This window comes from Chiroxiphia lanceolata, chromosome 2, assembly GCF_009829145.1.
Source record: "Chiroxiphia lanceolata isolate bChiLan1 chromosome 2, bChiLan1.pri, whole genome shotgun sequence".
NCBI lineage: Eukaryota > Metazoa > Chordata > Aves > Passeriformes > Pipridae > Chiroxiphia > Chiroxiphia lanceolata.
The window spans coordinates 1506661-1529809 of NC_045638.1; the positions used below are offsets into that span (position 1 = coordinate 1506661).

The following is a 23149-nucleotide window of genomic DNA, read 5'->3' on the forward strand; positions in this document are numbered from 1 at the left end:
AACATGGTCACATGAAGCTGCTGTGAGTGGCTTTAGTCATCCCTGAGCAGTGTCATGATCAGCTGGGGCTGGAGGGGGAGGGAAGGAACACTTAAAATATGAGTGGCTGCACGGGCACATGCAGAAGGGAGTGAGAACAGACACAGTGCAGGGGAAGAGAGGCCACAACTTGAACCTGTCTTTTCATTTCAACCCACTTTTTTTTTTCTCAGAGCTGCTGATTGATTCCACTGGTGAAGGTTCATCCCGACAGAGGAGAGAAAAAATGGAGTTAAAGCTTCAGGAGTTTGGCCACGGAGGAAGGAAAGGGAATTCAGGCCAAGGGATGAAGTTGATGCAATCACTGCCTTTTTGCTTTGGGGATTTGTTCTGCTGATGGCAGATGTGCCATGTGATCTGTTCAGTGGTTTTTTTGCTTTTGCTGCTTTTTTTTTTTTTTAAAATTATTAGATAAAAGGGAGAGGAAAGAAAAGGAAAGGAGCCAAGAAGTGTCTGTGCTGACAAGGACAAAAGGTAGAGGTGGAAAACTATGAAATGCATCGCACAAATGCAACACAAATGACATTACAGCCATTTCTGTCACATTAGGGAGAGAATTCCAGGTTCGGGCAAGAAAGATTAGGATTTCTTTTTTTCATCCAGCTCCTACTCTTTAGTGCTCATGTAGTCATATTAAACCAGGCCAAATGATCAGTTTGATCCATCTTTGCAGCTTCTCACGACATCTCCCTGGGGCATCTGCCAGAGTCAGGGTATCCCCTGCATTTTAATAACATGTCTGGCTGCATCCCTGGGCAGGATGCAGCACACACCCACTTCCACCTCCATTCCCAAATGTCACCTGCTAAAAATTAGGGCCAACTTTTGCTGCTCTTATCTCTGAAGCCCCTGAGTGTCCCAAATCTCATCAATAGGATGAGAAAGGCCAAAATAATCCAACCCTTCATTGGTTAACTGCTGCTCATCAGATTTTTGCAGGTGTTCGAGCTGCAAAAAGCCTGAATGACTCCAAATTCTGTGCTCAGATGGGGCCTTTTTTTTTTTCTCCTGTTCCCTGTTGGTGGTTTTGAACAGTCAGAATAAAACTTTTGCCTGCTGTGTTTGGTCCATCAGAATAAAAAAAAAAGAAGCTGCAGCTGGAGAAAGCAGCATCAGAAAAAACAACATGATTTGTTTACCATCAGCACCACAGACACCACTGAATTTAAATATGAAATAAGCCTGTTATTCACCTCATCTGCCACCACACTGGAAATGGTTTGTAAATTCTGAACCCCACAGGCCAACGGTCCACACAGAGAAATGTGAATATGGGGAGATGGAGAAAATTGAGGTATTTGACCAGAGAAATTCAAGAGAGGCTTTGGAGTCCCTTCCAGTACTTAGAGGGGCTCCAAGAGACCTGGAAAGGGACTTTGGACAAGGGATGGAGGGGCAGGATAAGGGGGAATGGCTTCAAACTGAAAGAAATCAGGTTTAGATTGGATATTAGAAGGGAATTCCTGGCTGGGAGGGTGGGGAGGCCCTGGCCCAGGTTACCCAGAGAAACTGTTGCTGCCCCTGGATCCCTGGAAGTGCCCAAGGCCAGGTTGGATAAACTTGGAGCAACCTGGGCTAGTGGAAGGTGTCCCTGCCTAAGGCAGGGGGTGGCACTGGATTATTTTAAGCTCCCTTCCAACCCAAACCATTCTGTGATTCCAAGAGCTGCCCATGGGAATCAGCTGCAGGGGCTGTGGAGCTGTTTGTGTATTTTTAGGGATGTTTCGCAGGTGTCAAGTCAGAGATTTGGGAAGTACACCCCCTTTGCTGCTGCCAAGGCAGCCTGGCTGGGCACAAAGGTGCACTGCTGAACATTTCTGTCGAGTGTCTCACTCCAGGAAGTTCCTATATCTGTGTTTACACAGCATCTACTTACCCAGAATGAAATCTCCCCCGTGCTGAATCAATGGGGGTTTTGTTCTGGGTTTATATGGGGCCAAAAGTGGCCCTGCTGCAAACTTGGACCCAGCTATGAAACACCGATTTTTTTTTTGCAACAGGAGCAGAAAACCAGCTTGATTTTGCAGGACCATGGCTGGTGCTGGCTTTGCCCCTTCCCATTCCTTCCCAGCTCCCTGCAGCACCACTCAGTGCTTATCCAAGACATGCACTTCACACTCTTTTCCTCCCTGTGCATTCTCCAAGCTTTTTTTTTTCCTCTGGCTAACAACTCAAAAGCTGTGGTGGAGAGCAGCAGAGCTGCCTGCCTGCCCTGCTGTGGGATTCCCAGAGCTAGAAGTCCAGAAGAAGGCTGTGGCTTGGGGTGGAATTATCTCAAAGCATTATTTTGGTGAAGCCAAAATATCCCGATTATTTTGGTACATTTAACCTGAGATGACACAGGGACTATATTAAGCAGCCAAAATCACAGCACTGAAATCAAGCAGCATTAATAGAGACACTGCCAACCTAAGCAGGCACTAAAATTGGGGTTTGTCTTTATCTGGACAGTAGAGACAGTCCCTGATGGTCATTTCCCCTGACAACCTGCTTATTTGGGAAGTCCAAGGCATAACCCCGAGCCTGGAAGCTGCAGACACGAAACACTTGCAGCAGCAGACACAGGAGCTGGTTTTACACTTGGTGTCACTCACAGCTGTTAAAATAAAGCTGACTCAGGCCCCGAGCAGCTGCTCCAGCAGCCACGTGCTGGTGAGGCACAGCCAGACCTCTGCAGGGCCCTTGTCATCAGGTGCACCAGGGTTGCTAAAAATCTGTCCCTGGCACCACGTGCCTCCCTTTGTACCGGAGAATTCCCAGGTGTGGCTTCCCTGGAGTTGTCCCAGGGCCTCCACCTGGGATCTCAGCTCGTGGAAAGACTCCAGGAAAAGCCTGGGAGGAGTCCCAGGTAGATGCAGGTTTCACAAAAGGAGGAAAATCATCACAGGCAGCTTCCTGCAGGAGCCTGGAGCCGCTGTCCAGGATATCGAGTGCCTAAATTGAGGGATGGAAAAACTCTGGGAGATCCTCAAAAGAGTCTGAAGTGGATCCAGGAATACAGAGATGCTACCAAAAGAGCAAAAACATCTTGGGAAGCTTCCCTGGATAGTGTGGGAGTGCTCCCTGGGGTCTCAGCTCCCACGAGGAGATGTGAGGGAAGGTCCTAACATCGCTTTTCCCCACTTTTGCTGCAGTGCTACCAACATTCAAATCCCTTCCCTTAGGAAAACAGGAGAACGTCTTCCTGATGGGATAAACAGAAAATGCTGGGACCCAGCATCCCCAAAACGTGCCACTGCCAATTTAAACTCCACATTTTTGCTTGACTGCTGCTTTTTATCCATTACTGCAGCAACCAACACCTTCAGCGTTTCACCCGAAGCCCTCGGAGCGGTGACAGTCCCTCACAGGACAGGGATTGCTCACAGCATTGCAAGGGTGGCACTCAGCTCGCTCAAACAGCCACAGTTGCTCTCCCTGTGGGTTTTTTGGGGGCCAGATGTTTACATTTTCATCTGACAAGGGTCTGTGTGCAGCCGGTTTCAGTTCTGTGCCGAGGAGCGGTTTCACTTCCCCGTCCCGTGTCAGGACGATCCCAATCTCGCAGGGGCCTCTGAGCTAATCCCTGACAGCCTGACAAAGTGTGTCAAAGTGCAGTGCACTGCTGCAGGGCACCTGATGGCCCTCCTCTCCTCGAGAAACTTGGATTTGGAAGGCATTCCTTGGAAATGTTCACGTCTATAACGCATCGGCCTCAACCGGGTTCCTCCGTGTTCCCTCCCTCAGGTTACTGCTTCTGCTAATCCATGGAATTTTTCCTGTGAATGTGCCTCAGTAAAGATGACCCAAAAGCACAATTTATTCTGGCTAGAGATAAAAAAATGTGGCAGTTGAGGAGCAGGAGATACAGAGTGTGGGCAGTAAATGGTGTGACCATTTATCAGGAAGGAGCTGCAGCAGAAGACAGGGAGGAGAATAACCCTGAAAACTTGGGAGAGGACATAAATTTAACTAACTGAGGAGAAGAGACAAAGGCTGAAGAGATTTAGGACCCTGGTAACTAGAAGGAGGTCTCTGAAGACAGAATGTCCTACAATAGAATCACAGAATCATGGAATGGGTTGGGAAGGAAGGGACCTTAAAGAAGAGCTCATTCCAACTCCCTGCCATGGGCAAGGACACCTTCCACCAGCCCAGGTTGCTCCAAGTCCCATCCAACCTGGTCTTGGACACTTCCAGGGATCCAGGGGCAGCCACAGCTTCTCTGGCCAACCTGGGCCAGGGCCTCAGCATCCTCCCAGCCAAGAATTCCTTCCCAATATCCCATCTAACCCTACTCTCTGACAGTTTGAAGCCATTCCCCCTTGTCCTGTCCCCCCAGCCCTTGGAAATAGTCTCTCTCCATCTTTCCTGGAGCCCCTTCAGGCCCTGCAAGGCCACAATCAGGTCACCCCAAAGCTTCTCTTCTCCAGGCTGAACAATCCCAGCTCTCCCAGCCTTTCCTCCCAGCAGAGCTGCTCCAGCCCTGGGATCCTCTTGGTTCCTGCTCTGGACTCTCTCCAGCAGCTCCATGTCCTTGCTGTGCTGTTCCCCAGGGCTGGAGCAGCTCTGCAGGGGGGTCTCACCTGAGGGGCACAGTTGTCACCTTAGGGTGACACCCAGTAGCTGACATAGCCCTGAGTCCCTTTTCCTGCCAACACCAACAACCCACAAACACCCAAAGCCAGCGGGAATCCCCCTATTTTGGGATGTTGTCCTGTGTCAGAAGGGAACTATTTCGAGCTGTGGTAGGAATTTGGCTGCCAGGAACATTATTTGTACTCCAGCCTCCGAAGGCCCAAGTCCTGTGTAAATGCCAATTTCTGGGCTTTGTGGTGGAGGTGGTTTATGTGTAAGAGTCCCAACAGTTTTTCTTGAATGGCTTTCCCTTCTGCTCTGAAAGACAACCCCAGTGACCTGTTTGAACTGAATTTTTGGGGTGAGAAGCCTTCTCGGACTGAAAGCCCACAAATCAAGCTCACCAAATGGATTAAAGCATAAAACACAGGTGTGGGGGGAAGGAAGACCTTTTAATGGAAAAGCCAAGCAGCCTCTAACTCTAAGTGGAGCTGCTGCAGTAACCACTATAAAATTCTTATGAACTGGGGTGGAGACAATAATTATAGCACAGGAAGAATAAAATACTATGGGGTGCCTGGCACTGCACAAGGAGATCTCAGTTCAAGGCTTTAGAAGCAATGCCCCTTGTTAAAATATTTTTAAGACTTGAAATATATATATATATATATATTTATATTCAATATGCGACATTAAAGTTTGAACACACATTTGGAGAGGGTGGAATTATTTTTTCCCCAAAGATGACTCCAGTGGAAATCTCTGATGATTCTGTGAGTGGGCTGCACTAAAATTTGAATTTCTGCTTCCAAGCTGTGACCTACTACTTATTAAAGAATTTTGATTTTTTTTTTCCCCCCTCAGTGCAAAATGATTTTTGTTTTAAATTCAGTGCTCAGAAATGACTTGGCCTCCACAAAGCTCTGTGAGCGGAATGAAGAAACCATCCTTCAGCAAAGTGCTGTGTCACTGCTCAAGAGTTCAGGGAAAGGGAAGAACAGAAGCAGGAACACCAGAGGGAGAGTTCAGAATGAAACAACTTCAACGCAGAGCTCCCACCTCCACACAGAAAATGCCTTGGGATCCTTAAGCCTAATGACAGTCTCGAGCCCAGCTATAATTTCAGACCATTCATAAGCTTTTTTTTTTTGAGGTAGAAATTATCACCCAGACTTTATGGGGATGACAGAGACATGAAAAGGTTACGGCCCAGATTCACGAGGGGATTTAGCCGTCTGAAGTGGGATTAAGCCCAGAATTACACCCCTCACCCCTCCCAACCCAAGTAGTGCCCGGTGGACATCGGAGGGAGCTTCCCCTGCCAAACAGCCACAAGCCCAGCAGCTCAGTGTGGTCCCAGCCCACGGCCTGAGCCCTCTGTCCCCTCTCCTGGGGGTGGTTTGGTTTGGGAGCAGCTGCTCAGGGTTCCTTCACCCTCTCGTGTGGTCCCTGCTCCTCCTTTGAGCATCAGGGCAGTCCCTGCTGGTCCCTCCCTGAAGGCCACCATGGCTGAGGGGACAGAGCCCTCGGCTTTGGTGGCCCTAGCAGCTGGAGATCCTCTGGGAGAACCTGCCCCGTGGCTGCTGGCTGCAGGGATTGGGATGAGGGGAGAATTTTGCCCCACTGTTTTCTCCAAGGACTGGAGAGAGAGTATCTGCAAGGCCACGGGGTGACAGGACAAGGGAGGACAGCTTCTGCTGCCAGAGAGCAGGGTTAGATGGGATATTAGAGGAAAAAATCCTTCCCTGTGAGGGCAGTGAGGCCCTGGCACAGGTTGCCCAGAGAAGCTGTGGCTGCCCCTGGATCCCTGGAAGTGTCCAAGGCCAGGCTGGTGGGATTGGAGCAAGCTGGGCTAGTGGAAGGTGTCCCTGCCCATGGCAGGGGGTGGCACTGGGTGATCTTTAAGGTCCATTCCAATCCAAGCCATTCTGTGATTCTACACCTCAGTGCAGGAGCTGGGAAGCTGGGCTCAAACATGCTCCTCTCCCTATGGAATGATGAAGGTGGTGACCCCTCAGCACGGCTCTGGCAGAGGCTCCAGGCACTGGGAGCAGGGAAGGGGTGAGTTCACTGGAAGAGCAACGCCCTGCTCTGACTGTGAAAGGCAAGGAGCACTTTTATGATTTCTACCTGCAGTGGCCTGAAGCAGGAGAGTGCCAGAGGACAACCAGACAGTTTAGTTCTCCAGTAGCTCTGAGAGCATGGGAGTGTGCCCTGGGACTGTTTACTGGGAGCTCATTATCCTGGAGGAAGGACTCCTCTGTGCTGTCATTACACTAATGGAATGCGCATTGATTTCCGAGCTGGGGAGAGCTCTGGGGTCACCGAGCTGGATCTCCACGGGAGATAACACTGCCATTACCATCCTGCAACCTGCCAACTTCCACCAGAGACAGCCTTCAAACCTGGGACAACCTCCGTGGCCTCAGACACGGACGTGGCTTTGTTGGAGTCGTGCTGCGTAAAGTCCGGCCTGTGGAAACTCCGTGGCCTTGCCAAAGCCTTTCCTTCTGTTCCTGCCTAAACTTCAGGGAGCTGATGTGCTCCAAGAACCGCCCCACTCAAGAGCTCTTATGGCATCCAGCCTTCCAAGCAGCTGCTTCCCTCCTCCTCCTCCTCCTCCTCCTCCTCCTCCTCCTCCTCCTCCTCCTCCTCCTCCTCCTTCTCCTCTCCTGGGCCTCCAGAACCTCCTCCCTCTCTCCCCGCTCGCTCCCTGCCCCACGCAGCAGGTAGCTCCTCATCCTCACAGGGAATGTTTGGAAAGGGCAAAAGGGATTTGGGATAGTTCCTTGCATCCTTTTTTGAGGCCAAAGCCTGCTCTGGTGCTAAAGGCTCCCACGGGAATCCCAACCTGCAGCTCTCTGAGGCAAGGAATACCATCAACGGAGGAAGGAGGGAAAGGGACAAAGGGAATGATTTGGAGAGGCTGAGAAAAGTGTGTGGAAATAATCCTAAGGGAAAAACAGTGAGAAAGCAGGATGGGAGCAAAAGGGGTGGAGGAGAGTCACACAGCATTAAGGTAATAGAAAAAAAAAAAGAAGTCTATTTTTTCACTGCAGGGATTTTTTTACTGAAGGGATTTTTTACTGAAGGTTTTTTTTTTACTGAAGGGTTTTTTTTACTGAAGGGTTTTTTTTACTGAAGGGTTTTTAGAAGGGAGCAGAGATAATTCAGACTGATGAGGGTTTCTGCACATGACTGTGCTGGAAAAGACTCTTGACAGCAATTGTAAGCCACTGATTTGCAGCATCCTCACTTCTGCTCAAGTTCTCTAGCCAGCCCCGGAGCCAGGGTCCTGATTTATCCCCCAGAATGATTTTCTTTTGATGACAGAATACCATCTGCTCTTGGAATTGTGATACGGGTACACACACGTAGAGCTACACCCAAAAATAAACACGTTTTTGCCAGAACTGGAGGAGTTCTGAAGGGTGGCACACGAAAACAAAAACGGCAAAATAAAAACAAATTAAAAAAAAAAAAAGACAAACAAACAAAACCAAAGCTGCTGAAGGGCAAACAGATCCCTTGAAACTATGTAACTTCTGGGAAGCCCAACTCCTTTTATCACTGGGGAAAACAAAAAAAAAAAAGAGGAGAAAACTCTCCTAGGACGGCGTCTGCCTCATCCCCGTCGCTTCAAAAATCGTACAGGCAGAGCTGTGCAGCACCAAAAAATAGATTTATTGTTATTGGACTGAGGGCAGTGGTTCAGCACTTGGCATGGCCCCTGTTTACAGCAGTAATGCTCCCGGAGACAGGAAGTTCTCCAAGTCGCTCTGCCATTATTTTTCTCCTGTTGACGCTTTTGGGAGCGGGAGGGTTTTTTTTTTTTCACCCGGACGAAAATTTTAAGTAACCCAGCAGAGAGTGTTTGGGAGCTGGCAGAGGCAGCCACGGTCGTGCTCAGCCTCGGGGGGCCCACATGATGTCTGGGGAGTCCAACCCCTGGTGGGGCAGCACCACATGTGTGTTTTCTTACACAACTGGACCCGGCTGTGCCCTGGACTCGGGCAGTGGGAAAGGCTTCTCCTCTCCTCTCCTCCTGCTGCTACTACATCCCAAAAGCCAGTCCTGAGGGAGCCATCACCTTGAGAGGGATGGGTTTGATGATCAACCTAAAGCTGACCCAGGGTGTTGAGCTTGAGACAGATATCGGGCCCTCCATGCCAGAATCTGCTCCCTGAATTCTTTCCCTGTACCAGAATCTGCTCACTGAATCCTTCATCCACATCAGAATCTGCTCCCTGAATTCTTCCTTCATACCAGAATCTGCTCATTGAATTCTTCATCCATACCAGAATCTGCTCCCTGAATTCTTCCTTCATACCAGAATCTGCTCATTAAATCCTTCCCTATTATCAGAACCTGCTCATTGAATTCTTCTCCTTTATCAGAATCCACTCTCTGAATTCTTCCCCATTATCAATCTACTCATTGAATTCTTCCCCATTATCAGAATCTGCTCACTGAGTTCTTCCCCATTTTTAGAACCTGTTCACTGAATTCTTCCCCATTATCAGAACCTGCTCATTGAATCCTTCCCTATTATCAGAACCTGCTCATTGAATTCTTCTCCTTTATCAGAATCTACTCACTGAATTCTTCCCCATTATCAGAACCTGCTCACTGAATCCTTCCCTATTATCAGAACCTGCTCATTGAATCCTTCCCCATTATCAGAACCTGCGCCCTCAATTCTTCCCCATTATCAGAACCTACTCATTGAATTCTTCCCTATTATCAGAATCTGCTCACCGAATTCTTCCCCATTATCAGAACCTGCTCACTGAATCCTTCCCCATTATCACAATCTACTCCCTCAGTTCTTCCTCTGCACCAGAACCTGAACTCTCCCACTGCCACTCAGATTAAACAGAAATCTTGATTCAAATTAATAGCACAATTAAGAAAACTGTAAGTCACTTGAAAATAAAATGATCACTTCTGGGCTCTGTCTTTTAGAGAAAAATTCACCATTCAGAGTAGATAGGAGGGAGAAGAGTCCCTGTCATTAATATTGACCCTCTCACAGTGTGGGTCAGTGGCACAGCCCCTTTCTTTCATAAAATCCCAGAATGGTTTGGATTGGAATGGACCTTAAAGCTCATCCAGTCCCATCTCCTACCGTGGGCAGGGACACCTTCCACCAGCCCAGGTTGCTCCAAGCCCCATCCAACCTGGCCTTGGACAGTTCCAGGGATCCAGGGGCAGCCACAGCTTCTCTGGGAATTCTATCCCAGCCCCTCCCCACCCTCCCAGCTGGGAATTCCTTCCCAATATCCAAAGGAACTGCCCATCTCCCTGTGGCCAAACTGCCCTCCCGGTGTCTGTACCATCCTGCTGATGCCACATCCTTATCAGCCCAACGTAAAAACAACTGGTTGTTTTGGAACTCCATCAGCTGCCTCTTTTTCCTTGGATTTCTCCCGTTTCCATCCCGCCTGGCGAGCGCCGCTCGTCGTTACTCCGGGATCCGATACCACGGCCCCTGAAACATTCCAAAGGCTTGGACCAGAACCCGGACGCCTGCTTAATACTGATTTTACGACCCTGTTGAATAGCATCCTCCTCTGTTTTGCACATACTTTTACGATTTTGAATGCGTTCAAGCAAAAAAAAAAAAAAAAAAAAAATTAATAAAACCACCGCAAATTTCAACCAAATGCTCAAATAAAGCGGCCACGAAGCGAAGCTGCACAGAAGGAACAAAATTCTGACTTCAGAAGACCAATAAAAATAATTGGACTCGGAATCCAGGCCAGTAGTTTCTGGGGTTTATGTATTTTTGTGATTCCAGCTTAAACTGATTGGTTTTTTTTTTTTTCCCTCCCGAAAATTGTATCCAGAAGGAAGAGTCCTGATGGCAAAAACTTCTGATTGTGCTCGGTAATATCCCTCCCTCGTGTTCTCCTTCCAGCTACACCTTCTCTGGCTCTGTGGAGGCTGAAAACCACCACAAAACTGACTCGTGGCTCCAATCCTGAGAGATAGTAGGTAATATATAGGGAGCCTTAATTTCCAGCCCTCTCCAAGAGTCAGTTTTGAGAAGGCCTTGCTGAAAAACAAAGCTCCAGCTCTCAGATTGAGATCTCCTGCAGCAAGCCAAGGCACCTCTCCATTAGCTACTATTATGATAACCTATTAATAATCGTTTTCATCTGGAAAACATGTTTATTTGTTGGGGTTTTTGGAATGTTACGGCCCCGCAAAGAATAGATAGTTACTGGGATTAGTGATTCCATGAGGAAAATATGTCGTGCTCACCCAGGCCACGGAGCTTTCCCTCTCCAAAATAACTATTTATTTTTAATTTTACCCAGTGAACTTCTTTTTTGCATCAGATGTGTTTCATCACAGCAACCTAAACCGGTTCATTGTACACTAAGAAAACAGGATATGTTGCAGCAGCATTTTGAAGCTTGAGGTGTTTATGAATGGAGGGCGAAAAATAGAGATTAATTTTGGTTTAACCAGGTAATCAGGAAAAGGGGGGGGGGGGAGGAGACTGAGATTGGGTCAAGCTTTAAAAACGACATTTTCCTTTCAGAAATCACTTCCAAGCCAGACAGGCAGGTTTGCCCAGTAGCATTCTCAAAACAGGGTGAGGAATAGTCACTCTGGAGCCCAGCCAAGCCCAGTGTAAATCTGTTTTGTTCAGGAAAAGGAGCCAAATTGCCTTTATACAACATCTCCAGGTTTCGGGCGACCCGTGACAACCTCAGCTCCCATTCTGGGGCTCAGGAAAAATCAAGGGCTTGGGGTTTTTTTAATTCTGAACAGCAACATGGGCTGAGCAACACGGGGCAACCACACGAAACGATGCTGAAACTCAGGTTGGGAGCTTCGAAGTTTTGGCTGGTGCCAAATATCGGTTGGGAGAAATAAATCCCTCTGCTCTGGGGGACTTGCTGTGACCCTCCCTCATCCAGGAGGAAAATGTGGATGATGTCTTAATGTCTGACACAGGCTGCCTTGCTAGATTTCATTGAAGGGCCACAGAAGGAAGTTTAAACTGGTTATTAAGAGTGTCAAGAATGAGAATTTCCTGCTCAGAAGGGAGGGAGCTGTTGGCTCCGATGGGATTTTAATGGGGCTGGGGGGTGATACGGGTGAAGAGGGAACTGTCACCACTCCAAGCCATTCCTTGTTCTCCACCAGGGATTTAAAATCACCTGGTGAACACAAGGAGCCTCCACTCTGCCCATAACCAATGTGAACTCTCAGTCACTGCTCACACAACGCTCCTGGCATCGCATTATCACTGGTGGCAGCTGAACTTGTTCGAGCTCAAATATTACACGGCAAACAAAGTTTGGGTTAATTTTCCTCCAGCCAGGTATCAAAGGAAGCAATGCCCTTTGAAGCAGCCACCTTCTTTCTGCTTTAGGCTTTATACAAATTCAACAGAACAGCACCTCAGAAATCCCGTACTGAGTGCAAACAATCCCCACCTTTGGAAAACAATCCCCTGTTCAGGAGTAAACAAAAGCATACATTAGTCACTGCTCCAGAGATGGGTGGCCAGTGCAGGTGATGAGATTTAACCTCCAAGCCTGACTAATAGCACGCAGCATTCCCAGCTCACTCCACTGCTCAAAGGCTCCTGAGCCCCTGGATATCACACCATGGGCAAGGTTTAAGTCTTGGGGGCGAGTGACCAGCTACTGGCAACCACTCCCAGCAGGGTAAGGGGCTCCACGGTGCTCCCTGCCAGGCTTTGCTGCATGAATAGGGACTGTTTTCTCTCAGCTGCTGGATTTTGACCTTGAGACTCACACAGTTCACTGTTATGATTTCTAGCTTCATTACCATGGCCAGGAACTGAACTACAGGTTTGTTTTTATTAGCTTCTCCGCCACTCTGCCAGCTATTCATTTGAATCTTCTAAACAGTCATCTCTGAATCATAATGCAAATTCCATTTACTGAAAAGGTGGTACCTTTAATATAACAAATGAACACGTTTAATGACTGATACTTTCAGACATTACAGCATCCCTCATGTTTTCAGTAAATGGATATAATTTTCTCTGCATTACCCTATTATTATTCTTTGCTAGCATTATGAAGCTACGTTCTCAGCTGCGGGTGTTTTCCACCGAGTGCATTTGAAGACGGCCCAAACAACACAATTTGAAAGACATCTGCCTCTGTATCCTCAGCTAAAAATGCTGCAGGAGAGACAGAGGAGCTGGGTTGGTGTTTTATTCCTGTAAAGTATTTACTGCTTGCACGACGTTTCGGCGGGGCCGCGCTCTGCCACCGTTGCGACCGTATTTACACTGGAAGGGGATCTTCAAAGGGAAATAAAGGCTGTGGTGTATAATCAGCATCACTTCCTTGCTCTGAAGAAGCCTGACCCATCTCCCATTGGGGAGCAAAACACCTGGGGAGTGAGTGAGCAGAAGTGGGTCACCCTTGTAACTCTCCCGAAGGGCCACGCGGGCAACCGCACACCGGGCGCCGGGTCGGATGCTCACACGGGGAGAGAGGGAAGGGAAAACGGTCAGGATGGATCAGCAACCCCTCAGGAGCATTCCATCTGGTTCTGAGAGACACAGGTTGCTCTGAAAGGAAACCTACTGAAGTGCAGTAGCTGCTCTCACTTGGAATTGCGAGCGTTACGGCGCCGAATCGTCCTGGAACAACACCGTGGTGTTTGGAACACCACGAAAACCTGCCACTTTTACTTAAACCCAAACATAAGTAAACATCACATGAATTCACACAGGAGATGTGACAGTTTTTCATCCTTGACCTTAAGAGAGAGAGAGAGGCTGATCTTTCTTCTGAGCTCCCTCTGAGCAGCAACAACTCGCTGGCTTCTCTTCCGCGGGTCTGACCGAACCTCCCCAAACTCCCCTTAAGGGAAACACTTAAAATAAACTAATAGGACGGTAAACGTGGTGGTTTGGAATTTATGGGGTTTAAGATTATGGCTTGGAGCCAAAGGGTGAAGCTGCAAAGGGTCTTTATGTTGGTTTTTTTTTGGGTCAAGCTCTGTGCACCTCCCCACCCACGGGCGGCGTGAGCCGCACGCGTCGGGTTCTGTTTGCAGCTTCCAGATGACATTTTTAAGTAGTCCCAGCCCAAGTCAACTCCAAATCCTGTTTGTTATTGATGCTCCAAAGGCCTTTTTACTTACATACCAGTAATTACTGGTTATGGCAGAGATAGAGCAAGCCAGGTATCAAACCCCTCTGTTCTGCCTGTTCTCTCCCATCCACTTTGCAGCAGACATTAACTAACAGGACTGGTGCATCCTGGGGGGAAAACAGGACAAAAAACATGCCCTGTGCCTTCAGCAGGTCGGGATGAACCTGCAGAATTTTCAGATGTACGCAGGAGATATTTGTACTGTGCAGGGAATATTGAGAGAGACTCACTCTGCTGTAGAAACCGGAAGGGGAACCCCATCGCGAGTCCCTACAGAAGATGAAAATTCTCATTTTTAAACTCAAAACACGCCACGTGAGCTTAACCACAGGTAACACCGCACTGCCCTAAACCAACAGGGGCATCTCCAGGAGTCAAAATGCCACTCACTGTGAGGTTTTGATTTTTTTTTTTTTGTTGTTGTTGGTTTTTTTTTTTCCCCAACCGAGATTTCGCCGCTCGAAAACCCGAAGCGACGCCGAGGGCATGGGCAACGGCGAAACGAAGGAAACCACCCTTCGGAAGCGGCCCCCCGCGAGCCCACCCCCGGGAATTTGCCGTGCCCAGGTGAGCAGGGGGGGGTGCAGCTGAGAGCAAAGAGGTACCTCTCCCGCTCCTGCCCACGAAGCGGAGGTCGTTGAACCGCGCCACCTGGTTCTTCATGGCGGCCGTGGCGTTCCGCAGCTCCGCCGAGTAGTTCTCGTCGTTCCCGGCCATCACCGTCACCAGCGTCCCGTCGGGGACGTCCCCCAGGGCCACCACCTGCGAAATCAAGGAGCGAGACCCCCTCAGCTGGGAGAAAAAAAAAAAAGGAAAAAGCAGCAGCAACAGCAAAAATCTGGGTGGAGAAGTCTAAGAAGTCTAAGAAGTCTTAAGAAGCCTAAGTCTAAGAAGCTCTTTTGGGAAGACGGGAATCGTTTCCGTTCCTACTTTGCTGCAATGGGAATCCTCTTCTTCCCCAAAACCTTGTCCACTTTGTCGTTCTTTAATCAAGCCAAATGTTTTTTTTTTTTTTTTGCAATTTTGATGGTAGAGTTTTAACTCTGAGCAGACAAGTTACGTGTAGGCTCACTGCTGAGTGGGGTCAGTAGTGCTGGTTTTTGACCTCTTACTGCACTAAAATGCTTCCCAACTCTTTTCCACTGTTCTTCCCCACCTTTCCTGAATTTCCTGAAGGATCTGAAAGACTGATTGTTTTTTTTTATATATCATTGCATCTATGATATTACCACAATAATATTATATAAGGTGCATCTTTTTTTACTCCTCGTCGTGGATTTCCCACCGTTTCAAACCCTGTTTTTCTTAACAACTGGACCGGAAAGTTTTGCACTGATGTGCCCCTGGAATACCCAGCGAGATGTGCACTCTGAGATGAAAAATACATGAAATCAGCTTTCCAAAACATACATCTGTAATTTTCAGTACATAAATCCCACGAACAGGACCTGCTGCTGGGCTTGTTTACAGCAGTAGCTCTTAGCAGAGCTGTCCCAGCATAAATTCAGGGTAAATCCGTGGGAAAATCAGGCCTCAATCAAATGTTTAATCTCAAATTAGTGAACAACTTCTTTTTTTTCCCCTTTAAAAGCAAATAACTGACTTCAGGCCTCACCTGATGGATGGAAACCATGATCTGAACCAAGGAAATGTGCCCAAAAGCTTTACCCAGCCCCAAATGCTTGTGCTGGAGCTCCTTGGTGCCAACATCAAACAAACATTTAGGAGCACGAGATTCACTGAATTTTTGGTGCAACGACCTGAGAGACCTAAAGGTTTCTAATCTTAAATGTTCTGACTTGTATCTACGCCGTTCACACCGATCAAACAATGAAAAAATTGGTTTTTACTGCAATTTCTCGAGCAGGATGGAATCCTCTGAACAGCTTTACCCTGCTGCAACCCAATGGGTATTTGGGGTGTCTCTCCATTGACTCTGGCAAAAATAAGAGCTTGGGTTTGGTCCCCTGTATGTTGTTTTTACACTGCCGTTCCCCCGATTAAGTCTACACGACTCTTACCACAAATAATAATAATAAAAAAAAGATTAAAGAAAAATCCAGCCAGTTTTTAATTCCTCTTTTGCACATTCTAAGAGGAAGCAGCCCTTCACCGTGCCCTCTGAGCTGCAGCTCGATATTTTTCCTTCCTCTTAGAATTTTCTAGCTCACATCCAGGCGGTCAGAATCGGCCGAAGCTTCTCACGGCCTGGTTTTCTCTCTCTCACTCGGTTTCTAACCACATGTGTCCTTTCCAAACGGGATCAGCAGCTCCTTTGCTCCATCAATCCCTGATTTTTTATTCCCCAGCCACAGCCACCTCCCAGGATTTGGGAGAAGCCTCCAGCCTCAGGTGTTTCCCAGCCTTTCCTTCCACGGGAGGCCGAGCTTCTCACTTCTGCGCTCTCCCTTTTGCCACCAGTAACCCTTATTTTCACTTCCACATGCAAACTTCAGCTCACTGGCTCAAAATTCCCTCTTTACGTCTCCATTTTGACTTCCTCTTCCCCGTTCCTCCCTGGCCCAGCCTGCTGGGTTTTTTTGTTCTCCTCTGGGTTCCAACATGTGTTCCTGGGGCCTGTGCTCTGCTCAGCGTTGGGCTTTCCAAATTTCCCTGATTTTGGCCTAAATTAGTCCCTATTCAAAATGCTTAAGCTCACACTCTTCTCCTTGCACAGTCTCACAATCAACTTCCAACTCAAGCCACTCACTTCTTAAAAAAACACCCTAAAACCTTAATCCAAGCACTTGTATCCCAGGCACAAGAAAGGCAAAAAAAGGGGAAAAAAATCAGGGCATTGCCCTGCGATGCAAATGTTTGCACGTTCATTTAAGGAAATATATTCTGGGATTTTAAGCGTCCACAAAACATTTTTGTGAATCCGGGGGCAGTTGGCCCTGACAGAGCAAATATTTTGAAGCACCACGGTTTCCAAATCTCACCGAAGGTAACCTCGATGAAAAAAAAAAATAAAAAATCAGAAACGAGTCTAAAGCTGCCACAGCCCAGAAAAGAAACTGGAGTTAAAAGTCACAGACAATAGAAACAGAAATACAAACATTTACATTAGAAAACAGACTAAACAGATAAGCTGAGACTTGCTGACTGGAGTTATCAAGGACTTTGTTGCACTCTTTACCTCTAAAAAATGTGTGTTGCCAGAGAAGCGAGAAGAGTATCAGCGTTGCAGGTCTGTCGGGTATCTAAATTACCTACTTCTCCCGCATCAGTCAAACCAAATTGGCCTTTTAAATTAAGATTTAGATTCTTTCTTAGCAGCAGTTGGACAGTGAATTTCTATAGCAGCTTGTCAGCTATTATATAATAATTTTTAAGTTTCTCAGAATCATTCTTTAATTTAGGGTGGAAAAAAGCCTGGAAATTTTAATTGTGGTTTGAAACAGCGTCCTGATCAAACATCACGAATGACTTTTTCTAAGGAAACATGAAGAGAAAACTCTCCATCTCTCTCTTTTTGTTCATGCAATGGTTGTTAACAAACACCTGATAAAACTCAGCGCTTTTTTGTCAGATGCAAAGGAACCACCTGATCCGAATTTTCTAATTCCTGGTCCAAATCGTCTGAAAAAAACCCAAAGAACAACACCCCACGACTTTTAAAAATGCCTTTGCGAATATTCAGTATTTAGTCGGAACCCAACAAGCTTGTTTTACACGTGGCAAATTATTCCAGGACTCGTTTCTGGGCAATCCACAGAGAGAGAATTTTGGGGGGAGGCGAAGACGAGGAGCAGGTGCCTCCCAGCCCACCATTCCAGGGGCTCCTAAGGAAACCTTTTCCCGTTTTTTTTTTTGGGGGGGGGGATGTTTTGATTTATTATTTTTCTCTCGGGTTGAATTATCCCGCTGTTACAAACTCCTGGAGAAGTTGCCGGTGAACGCGGCTGCGGGCGGGGGGAGCGGCGTTGGGCATCTCTCGAAACCCCCTGGCTTTGCTTCCCGCAATTTCCACATAACCACGACAGTCCCTGCCTCCAAAAGCCCCCATTCCAGAGGAGAATCCCAAAATCGCTGCCGGCTCGGCCGGGCAGGAGTGGGAAGAGCCACCTCTCCTGTCCCTTCTCCATCCCGGTCCCCGCCGGGAGATGCCCGGGGCTGGGACGGTGACACTCGTGGCCCCGCGGGGACCCGCCACCGGGGCCTTTGGCCACAGGGATCCCCCAGGAAAAAAAGGAACACCGGGAACTCCTCTTATCTCCCTTCCCGGCGGGGCGGAGCGGCTTTTCCCTGCCTTCCAGGAGCTGAACTTCCCGAGCAATTAGCACTGGGTAACAGTGTAATAATTAATCTAAATGTGGGAATTTAGGAAGTGACCCTGCCGATTAGTTCCTCCCATTTTCCCCAGACTCCTATCTGCGTAAAACAAGAGGACCAGACATAATAAACGTTTTGCCTCGTCAGCGGGATTTCCCGAAGCTCCGGGAGCTGAGCTGATTCCCTTCTCCCTCGTCTCTCCTCTCCCCAAAAAGCCACCGGAAAAGACTCGAGTCTGGTGGCCTTCAAACACAAAGTTGTACCGAGGCGGTCGGGGTTTGGGAGTGACCGCAAAAGAAAGCGCGAACCCGACAAATCCCGATCCTAAATCTAACCCCGGGGCTCCTCGGCAGCTGCGTGTCTGTGCGGCTCCCGCCTCGGATAAAAGGATAACGAGAATAATTACCTTTTCCTTTCCTTGCTCGGAAGCCTATCTGCAGCGGGAGCAAGAAAAGCAGCGCGTTCAAGAAGTCAGCGGCAGACCCGGGTTAAAAAAAGAGCGTGACCGGGGGGAGGATAATTTTACTCCGAGGGGAGGATAATTTTACTCCGAGGGGAGGATAATTTTACTCGAACCCCGGTAACGGGAAGGCTGGAAAGAGCGACAAGCACCCGGGAGGCACCGCTCGGCAGGGTCCCGGCGGCCCGGGACAGGAGGGAGCCGGGATACCCTCTCCCCTTCCCTCCTCCCCATCTTTTCTCCTCGGATTTAGCGAGGAACTCTGGAAACTGGAGAACCCCGAGCGGCCGCGGGGTCTGCCCAAGGTTAGGCCTCGGTTTTTTACTATTATTAAAACCAGCCAATTAAAAAAAAAAAAAAAAAAAAAAAAAAGGAAATATGCCTTTTGGACTGTTGGTGGGTTGGTTTGATGGGGTTTTTTCCCCCCCTGGCAGGGGAAACGCGGCGCCTCCCGAGCGGGGCCGGTGGAGGAGGGTGGGTGTTCCCCGTGGGTGGCAGAGGGACCCGCCACCGCCGTGGGCGACTTCTGGGCGAGCCCGGGGCTCCTTCAGCTCCGGGGGCTCCTTCAGCTCCCAGCCGCCTGCATCCGTCTGCAGCGGGCTGCGGCATCTGGTCCCCAGGGCAGCCAAACTCCTCGGCTCCGGCTTTTTTTCTTTCTTTTTTTTTCCTTTTTTTTTTTTTTCCTCTCCCTTGAGCAGAGCCGGAGTTATGAATGGGGAGAGCAGGGAGGCAGCGGCTGGAGAGAGCCTTCCCAGCCCATCGCATTCCTCAGCTGCCAGCGCTCGCTCCTGCCCGCAGCCCGGGCGGGAGAGGGAGGATGGAGAGAGGGATGGAAGGGCAGATGGATGGGTGGAAGGATGGAAGGAAAGCTAGAAGGAAAGCCAGAAGGAAAGGTTGAAGGAAAGCTAGAAGGAAAGGTGGGAGGAAAGCTGGAAGGAAAGGTGGAAGGAAAGCTGGAAGGAAGGTTAGAAGGAAAGGTGGAAGGAAGGCTAGAAGGAAAGGTGGGAGGAAAGGTGGAAGGAAAGCTGGAAGGAAAGGTGGAAGGCAGGGTGAAAGGAAGGATGGGAGGAAGGGTGGAAGGAGGCGCAGCCGGACCACCGGAGCGAGCCATCCCTGCCCGGGCGCGGCTCGGAGCGCCCCGTACCCCCCGTCCTCGGGGTGCCCAGGCCGTCCCCCATCCCTCCATCCCTCTCCTCCCCACTTTTGTCCCCCGACGCGCTGTTTTTGGGGCTCGGGCGGACGTACCTTGAAGGCGATGGGCAGCGTCTTGTTGCAGCGCCAGTGGGTGGGCAGCACGGAGCAGAGGAAGTTGGGGCTGTCGGTGCGCACCAGCTCCCCGGGGTGGTCGGCCAGGACCTCCACCATGCTGCGGTCGGCGCCGCGCAGCTTCCCCGGCAAAGCCCCGCCGTGCTCGGCGCCGGGCAGCGCCAGCGGCTCGCTCATCTTCCCCGGGCTCAGCGTGGTGGAGGGCGGCGTGAAGCGGCGGCTGGTGCTGGTATCTACGGGGATACGCATCACAACAAGCCTTTTGAGTGAGGGACCTCCACGGAGTTCTCACAGAACAGCGAGGCGAGCGCAACTCTTCGGCGAGCCGCTCTCTGGGGACCAACATAAACGGAGACGGGCCGAGGACCCGCGGGAAACTCGTTTCTACGCCAGTCCCCGAAGTTAATTTTTTTTTTTTTTGCTGAGATATAGAGAGAGCGCGCCCAGACTTAACTCTTGGCTCCCTGGAGCGGCGGAACGAACACGTTAATCCGATAAACCCAAGGGGCGTCCGTGCGGGGCTTTACCGCCCATCGAGTCCGCGGCCGGGCCACGAAAAGTTCTCGGGGAGAAAGCTCATTCCAAACTCCCCAAGGGGAAAAAAAAAGGAAAAAAAAAAAAATAAAAAGAAGAAGGGAGGCGACCAAGTAACAAGAAACACGCGCAAAGCCTGGGCTTCCCTGCCAGCCGCCTATCGGTTTCTTCCAGGTGATTTTTCTACAGTCCCAAGAGAAAATAAACCACAGCGGCGTCTTCCGCGGGCAAAAAATGGCTCTTTTCGAGAGGGAAATTCGGGGTTGTCTTCAGAGAAGGCGGTACGAGAGCGAGACTTGGTGATCAAAGGTCAGCTGGCTACAACTGTGTATATATATATTCACGTCCACACACGCAACCACACACACATATACCGGACTTCATAAAATATTTACAGTATAATCTGTAGAGAATTTAAACACAACAGGAATCCATTAATGTTCTCTGCGAGTTTTTTCTTTCTTTTTTTTTTTTTTTTTTTTTTTTTTTTTTTAAGCAGCCTTGAAAATGAGCTTCAGTAGTTTGGTTCGCGTCTCTCTAAGAGTAGTCGTGTCATGACCTCTCGATTATTCTTGCGCAAAAAAAAAAGGCAAAAAAAAAAAAAAGGTGAAAAAAGAAAAGCTCAGGGCATTGCATTCGAGCCTCGAATCTCTATCTTTGGTGTAACGCCTTTCATCGGTTTAAAGAAAGGTCGCAGCCGATCGCAAGCTCTGAGGCTAAAAGGTCCACAGCCGAAAACTTGGGTTTGGGGATGTTGGTTAAATTGTGGGTTCTCTCTGTGGTTTTGTGTGTGCAACAGCGCTCTCTCTCTCCCACTCACGTCCTCCTCAGCAGTCAAACCAACAGTCTGCAACAACTTCGGCACTCATTGCCAATTCTCTCTCTCTCTCTCTCCTTTTTTTTTTTTTTAGTATCTGAGACCGTCTTCCTCTAATTCGGCCACAGAAACCGGCTGCTTAACAGTATTTGAACCGCAGCAGGTGGAAGCCTGCTCTCGGAAACATGGCTTTTCTCTCGTCCAGCGGGATGGACATCGCCAGCCTGCTCCGAAAAGCCCCCACACACAGACACACACACACAGACACACACACACGGAAAACCAAAAGCCGCCAGCCACAGTTAAAAAAAAAAAAAAAATAAAAAATAAGAAAAACCACCCAGCAAAATCACTGCTGTTGAAGGAGTGGAAGCTTTCCTTCCGCAAAGGGAGGCGGCGGAGGAGCCCGACGAGGAGAAGGCAGCCGGGAAGCACCGGGCGAAGGGCAACCCCAGAGTTGCCGGGGGGAAGAAGATCAGCCCAAAAAGTTGCCGAGGGGGAAGAAGATCAGCCCGAAAAGTTGCCGAGGGGGAAGAAGATCAGCCCACAGGTTGCCGAGGGGGAAGAAGATCAGCCCACAGGTTGCCGAGGGGGAAGAAGATCAGCCCACAGGTTGCCGAGGGGGAAGAAGATCAGCCCACAGGTTGCCGGCCGGGGTTAGGCAGGAGTGCTCGGAGAAAGCGCATTCCCGCGGCGGAGAGAGATCGCGGGGTCTTCACGCGTGGGGAGCGCGGGGTCCCGTGTCCCGTGTCCCGTATCCCGTGTGCCGCGTCCCGCCCGGCGCCCGCCGCGGCCGGGATGGATGGAGGCGGCCGGGAGCGAGTCGGTGCGGGCGGGAGGAGTGCGGGGAATGTCATTCCCCCGCCTGCTTTGCATACGGGGGAGGGCACCGGCCAATCACGCCCGCACGGGGCGCGGCCCGCGGGACGGGGGCTCCGGGAACCGGCGCGGGGTGTGCGGGACACCGGCATCGCCACCCCCGGGGAGCCGCGGACACGCGCGGGGGGCTCCGCGCCCACCCCGGCGGGGGGGAGGGATGCTCAGGCGCGACCCCCGGCTCTGCCCGCGGGCCCCGCTTGCCCGTGGCTCACCCACCACCCCCCTTCCACCCGCAAGGCGCCCGCAGAGCCGCAGACGCGTGTCCGCCGCCAGCCGCGCTTCTCGCCGCGCAACCCCCGGGGCGTTGCCCGCCCGTGGATGGGAGGGGGGACGGACCCCGGGACAGCCACCGCCGCCTCCCGGCCCCTCGGACGCGCAGCCGGTGTGCCGGGGACCGGACTCCCAGCCGGGGGACATCCCTCCCACCCCTCCGGGAATAGCCGGGAGCAGCCGGGAACAGCCGCACGGGCATCATCGCTGCCGCGCCGGCCGGTCTGGGCCCCGCGGAGCCGGTGGCGAGGATGCCGAGTGGAGGCGTGGCTGTGCTTTCGGGCTGGCTCGGGGTTGGGGGGTTTTGGGGTTGGTGGCTTGCTTTCTTCTTTCTTTTCTTTTTTTTTTTTTTTGGGTGCTGGTCGCTAATGTCGAGTAATCCAGACTGAGAACTGGGGGGGAACCCAGGCTGGGAACGGGGCGATCACCAGGGTTGGGAACAGGGGGATAACCCGAGCTGTGCATGGGGTGATCACCCGGTCTGGGATCGTGGTGATCACCCGGGCTGGGAACGGGGGGGAATAACCCAGACTGGGATCGTGGCGATCACCCGGGCTGGGAACGGGGGGAATAACCCAGACTGGGATCGTGGCGATCACCCGGGCTGGGAACAGGGGGGATAACCCAGACTGGGATCGTGGCGATCCCGACCCTCTCCCTCCGCCTCGGTGGAGCCGCCTCCCGTCCCCGCCGCGCTCCTGGCGCGGGTTTGGGGTTCCCTCCGTCAAGTCTCCCAACACCCCCCTTCCTGCCGCAGCTCCCCGCCCCTCCCCACGGCCACCCGCGGGTCGCCTCCCCCTCCGCCGTCCCCGCCAGCTCAGCAGCCGTGGCGGCGGCCGGGCGGGCTTTGAAGGGCAGCGGCAGCAGCTGCGGCGGGTGGGAGGGTGGGTGGGT

General features: G+C 50.5%; 1 protein-coding gene across 2 annotated transcripts in view; it reads right to left on the reverse strand.

Moving 5' to 3' along the window:
- Nucleotides 1-23149, reverse strand: part of RUNX1 (RUNX family transcription factor 1) — a 188583-nt gene that overhangs the window by 68331 nt on the left and 97103 nt on the right. Inside the window, exons 3-4 of one of the 2 annotated variants that reach the window (XM_032680123.1) lie at nucleotides 19735-19988; nucleotides 14360-14516 (exon numbers count right to left, since the gene is read on the reverse strand). In XM_032680123.1, coding sequence (XP_032536014.1) covers nucleotides 14360-14516; nucleotides 19735-19988 — 411 coding nt within the window. Of the gene's footprint in view, nucleotides 1-14359; nucleotides 14517-19734; nucleotides 21946-23149 lie in introns of those variants that run through there. The other variant, XM_032680124.1, reaches the window with a different exon arrangement.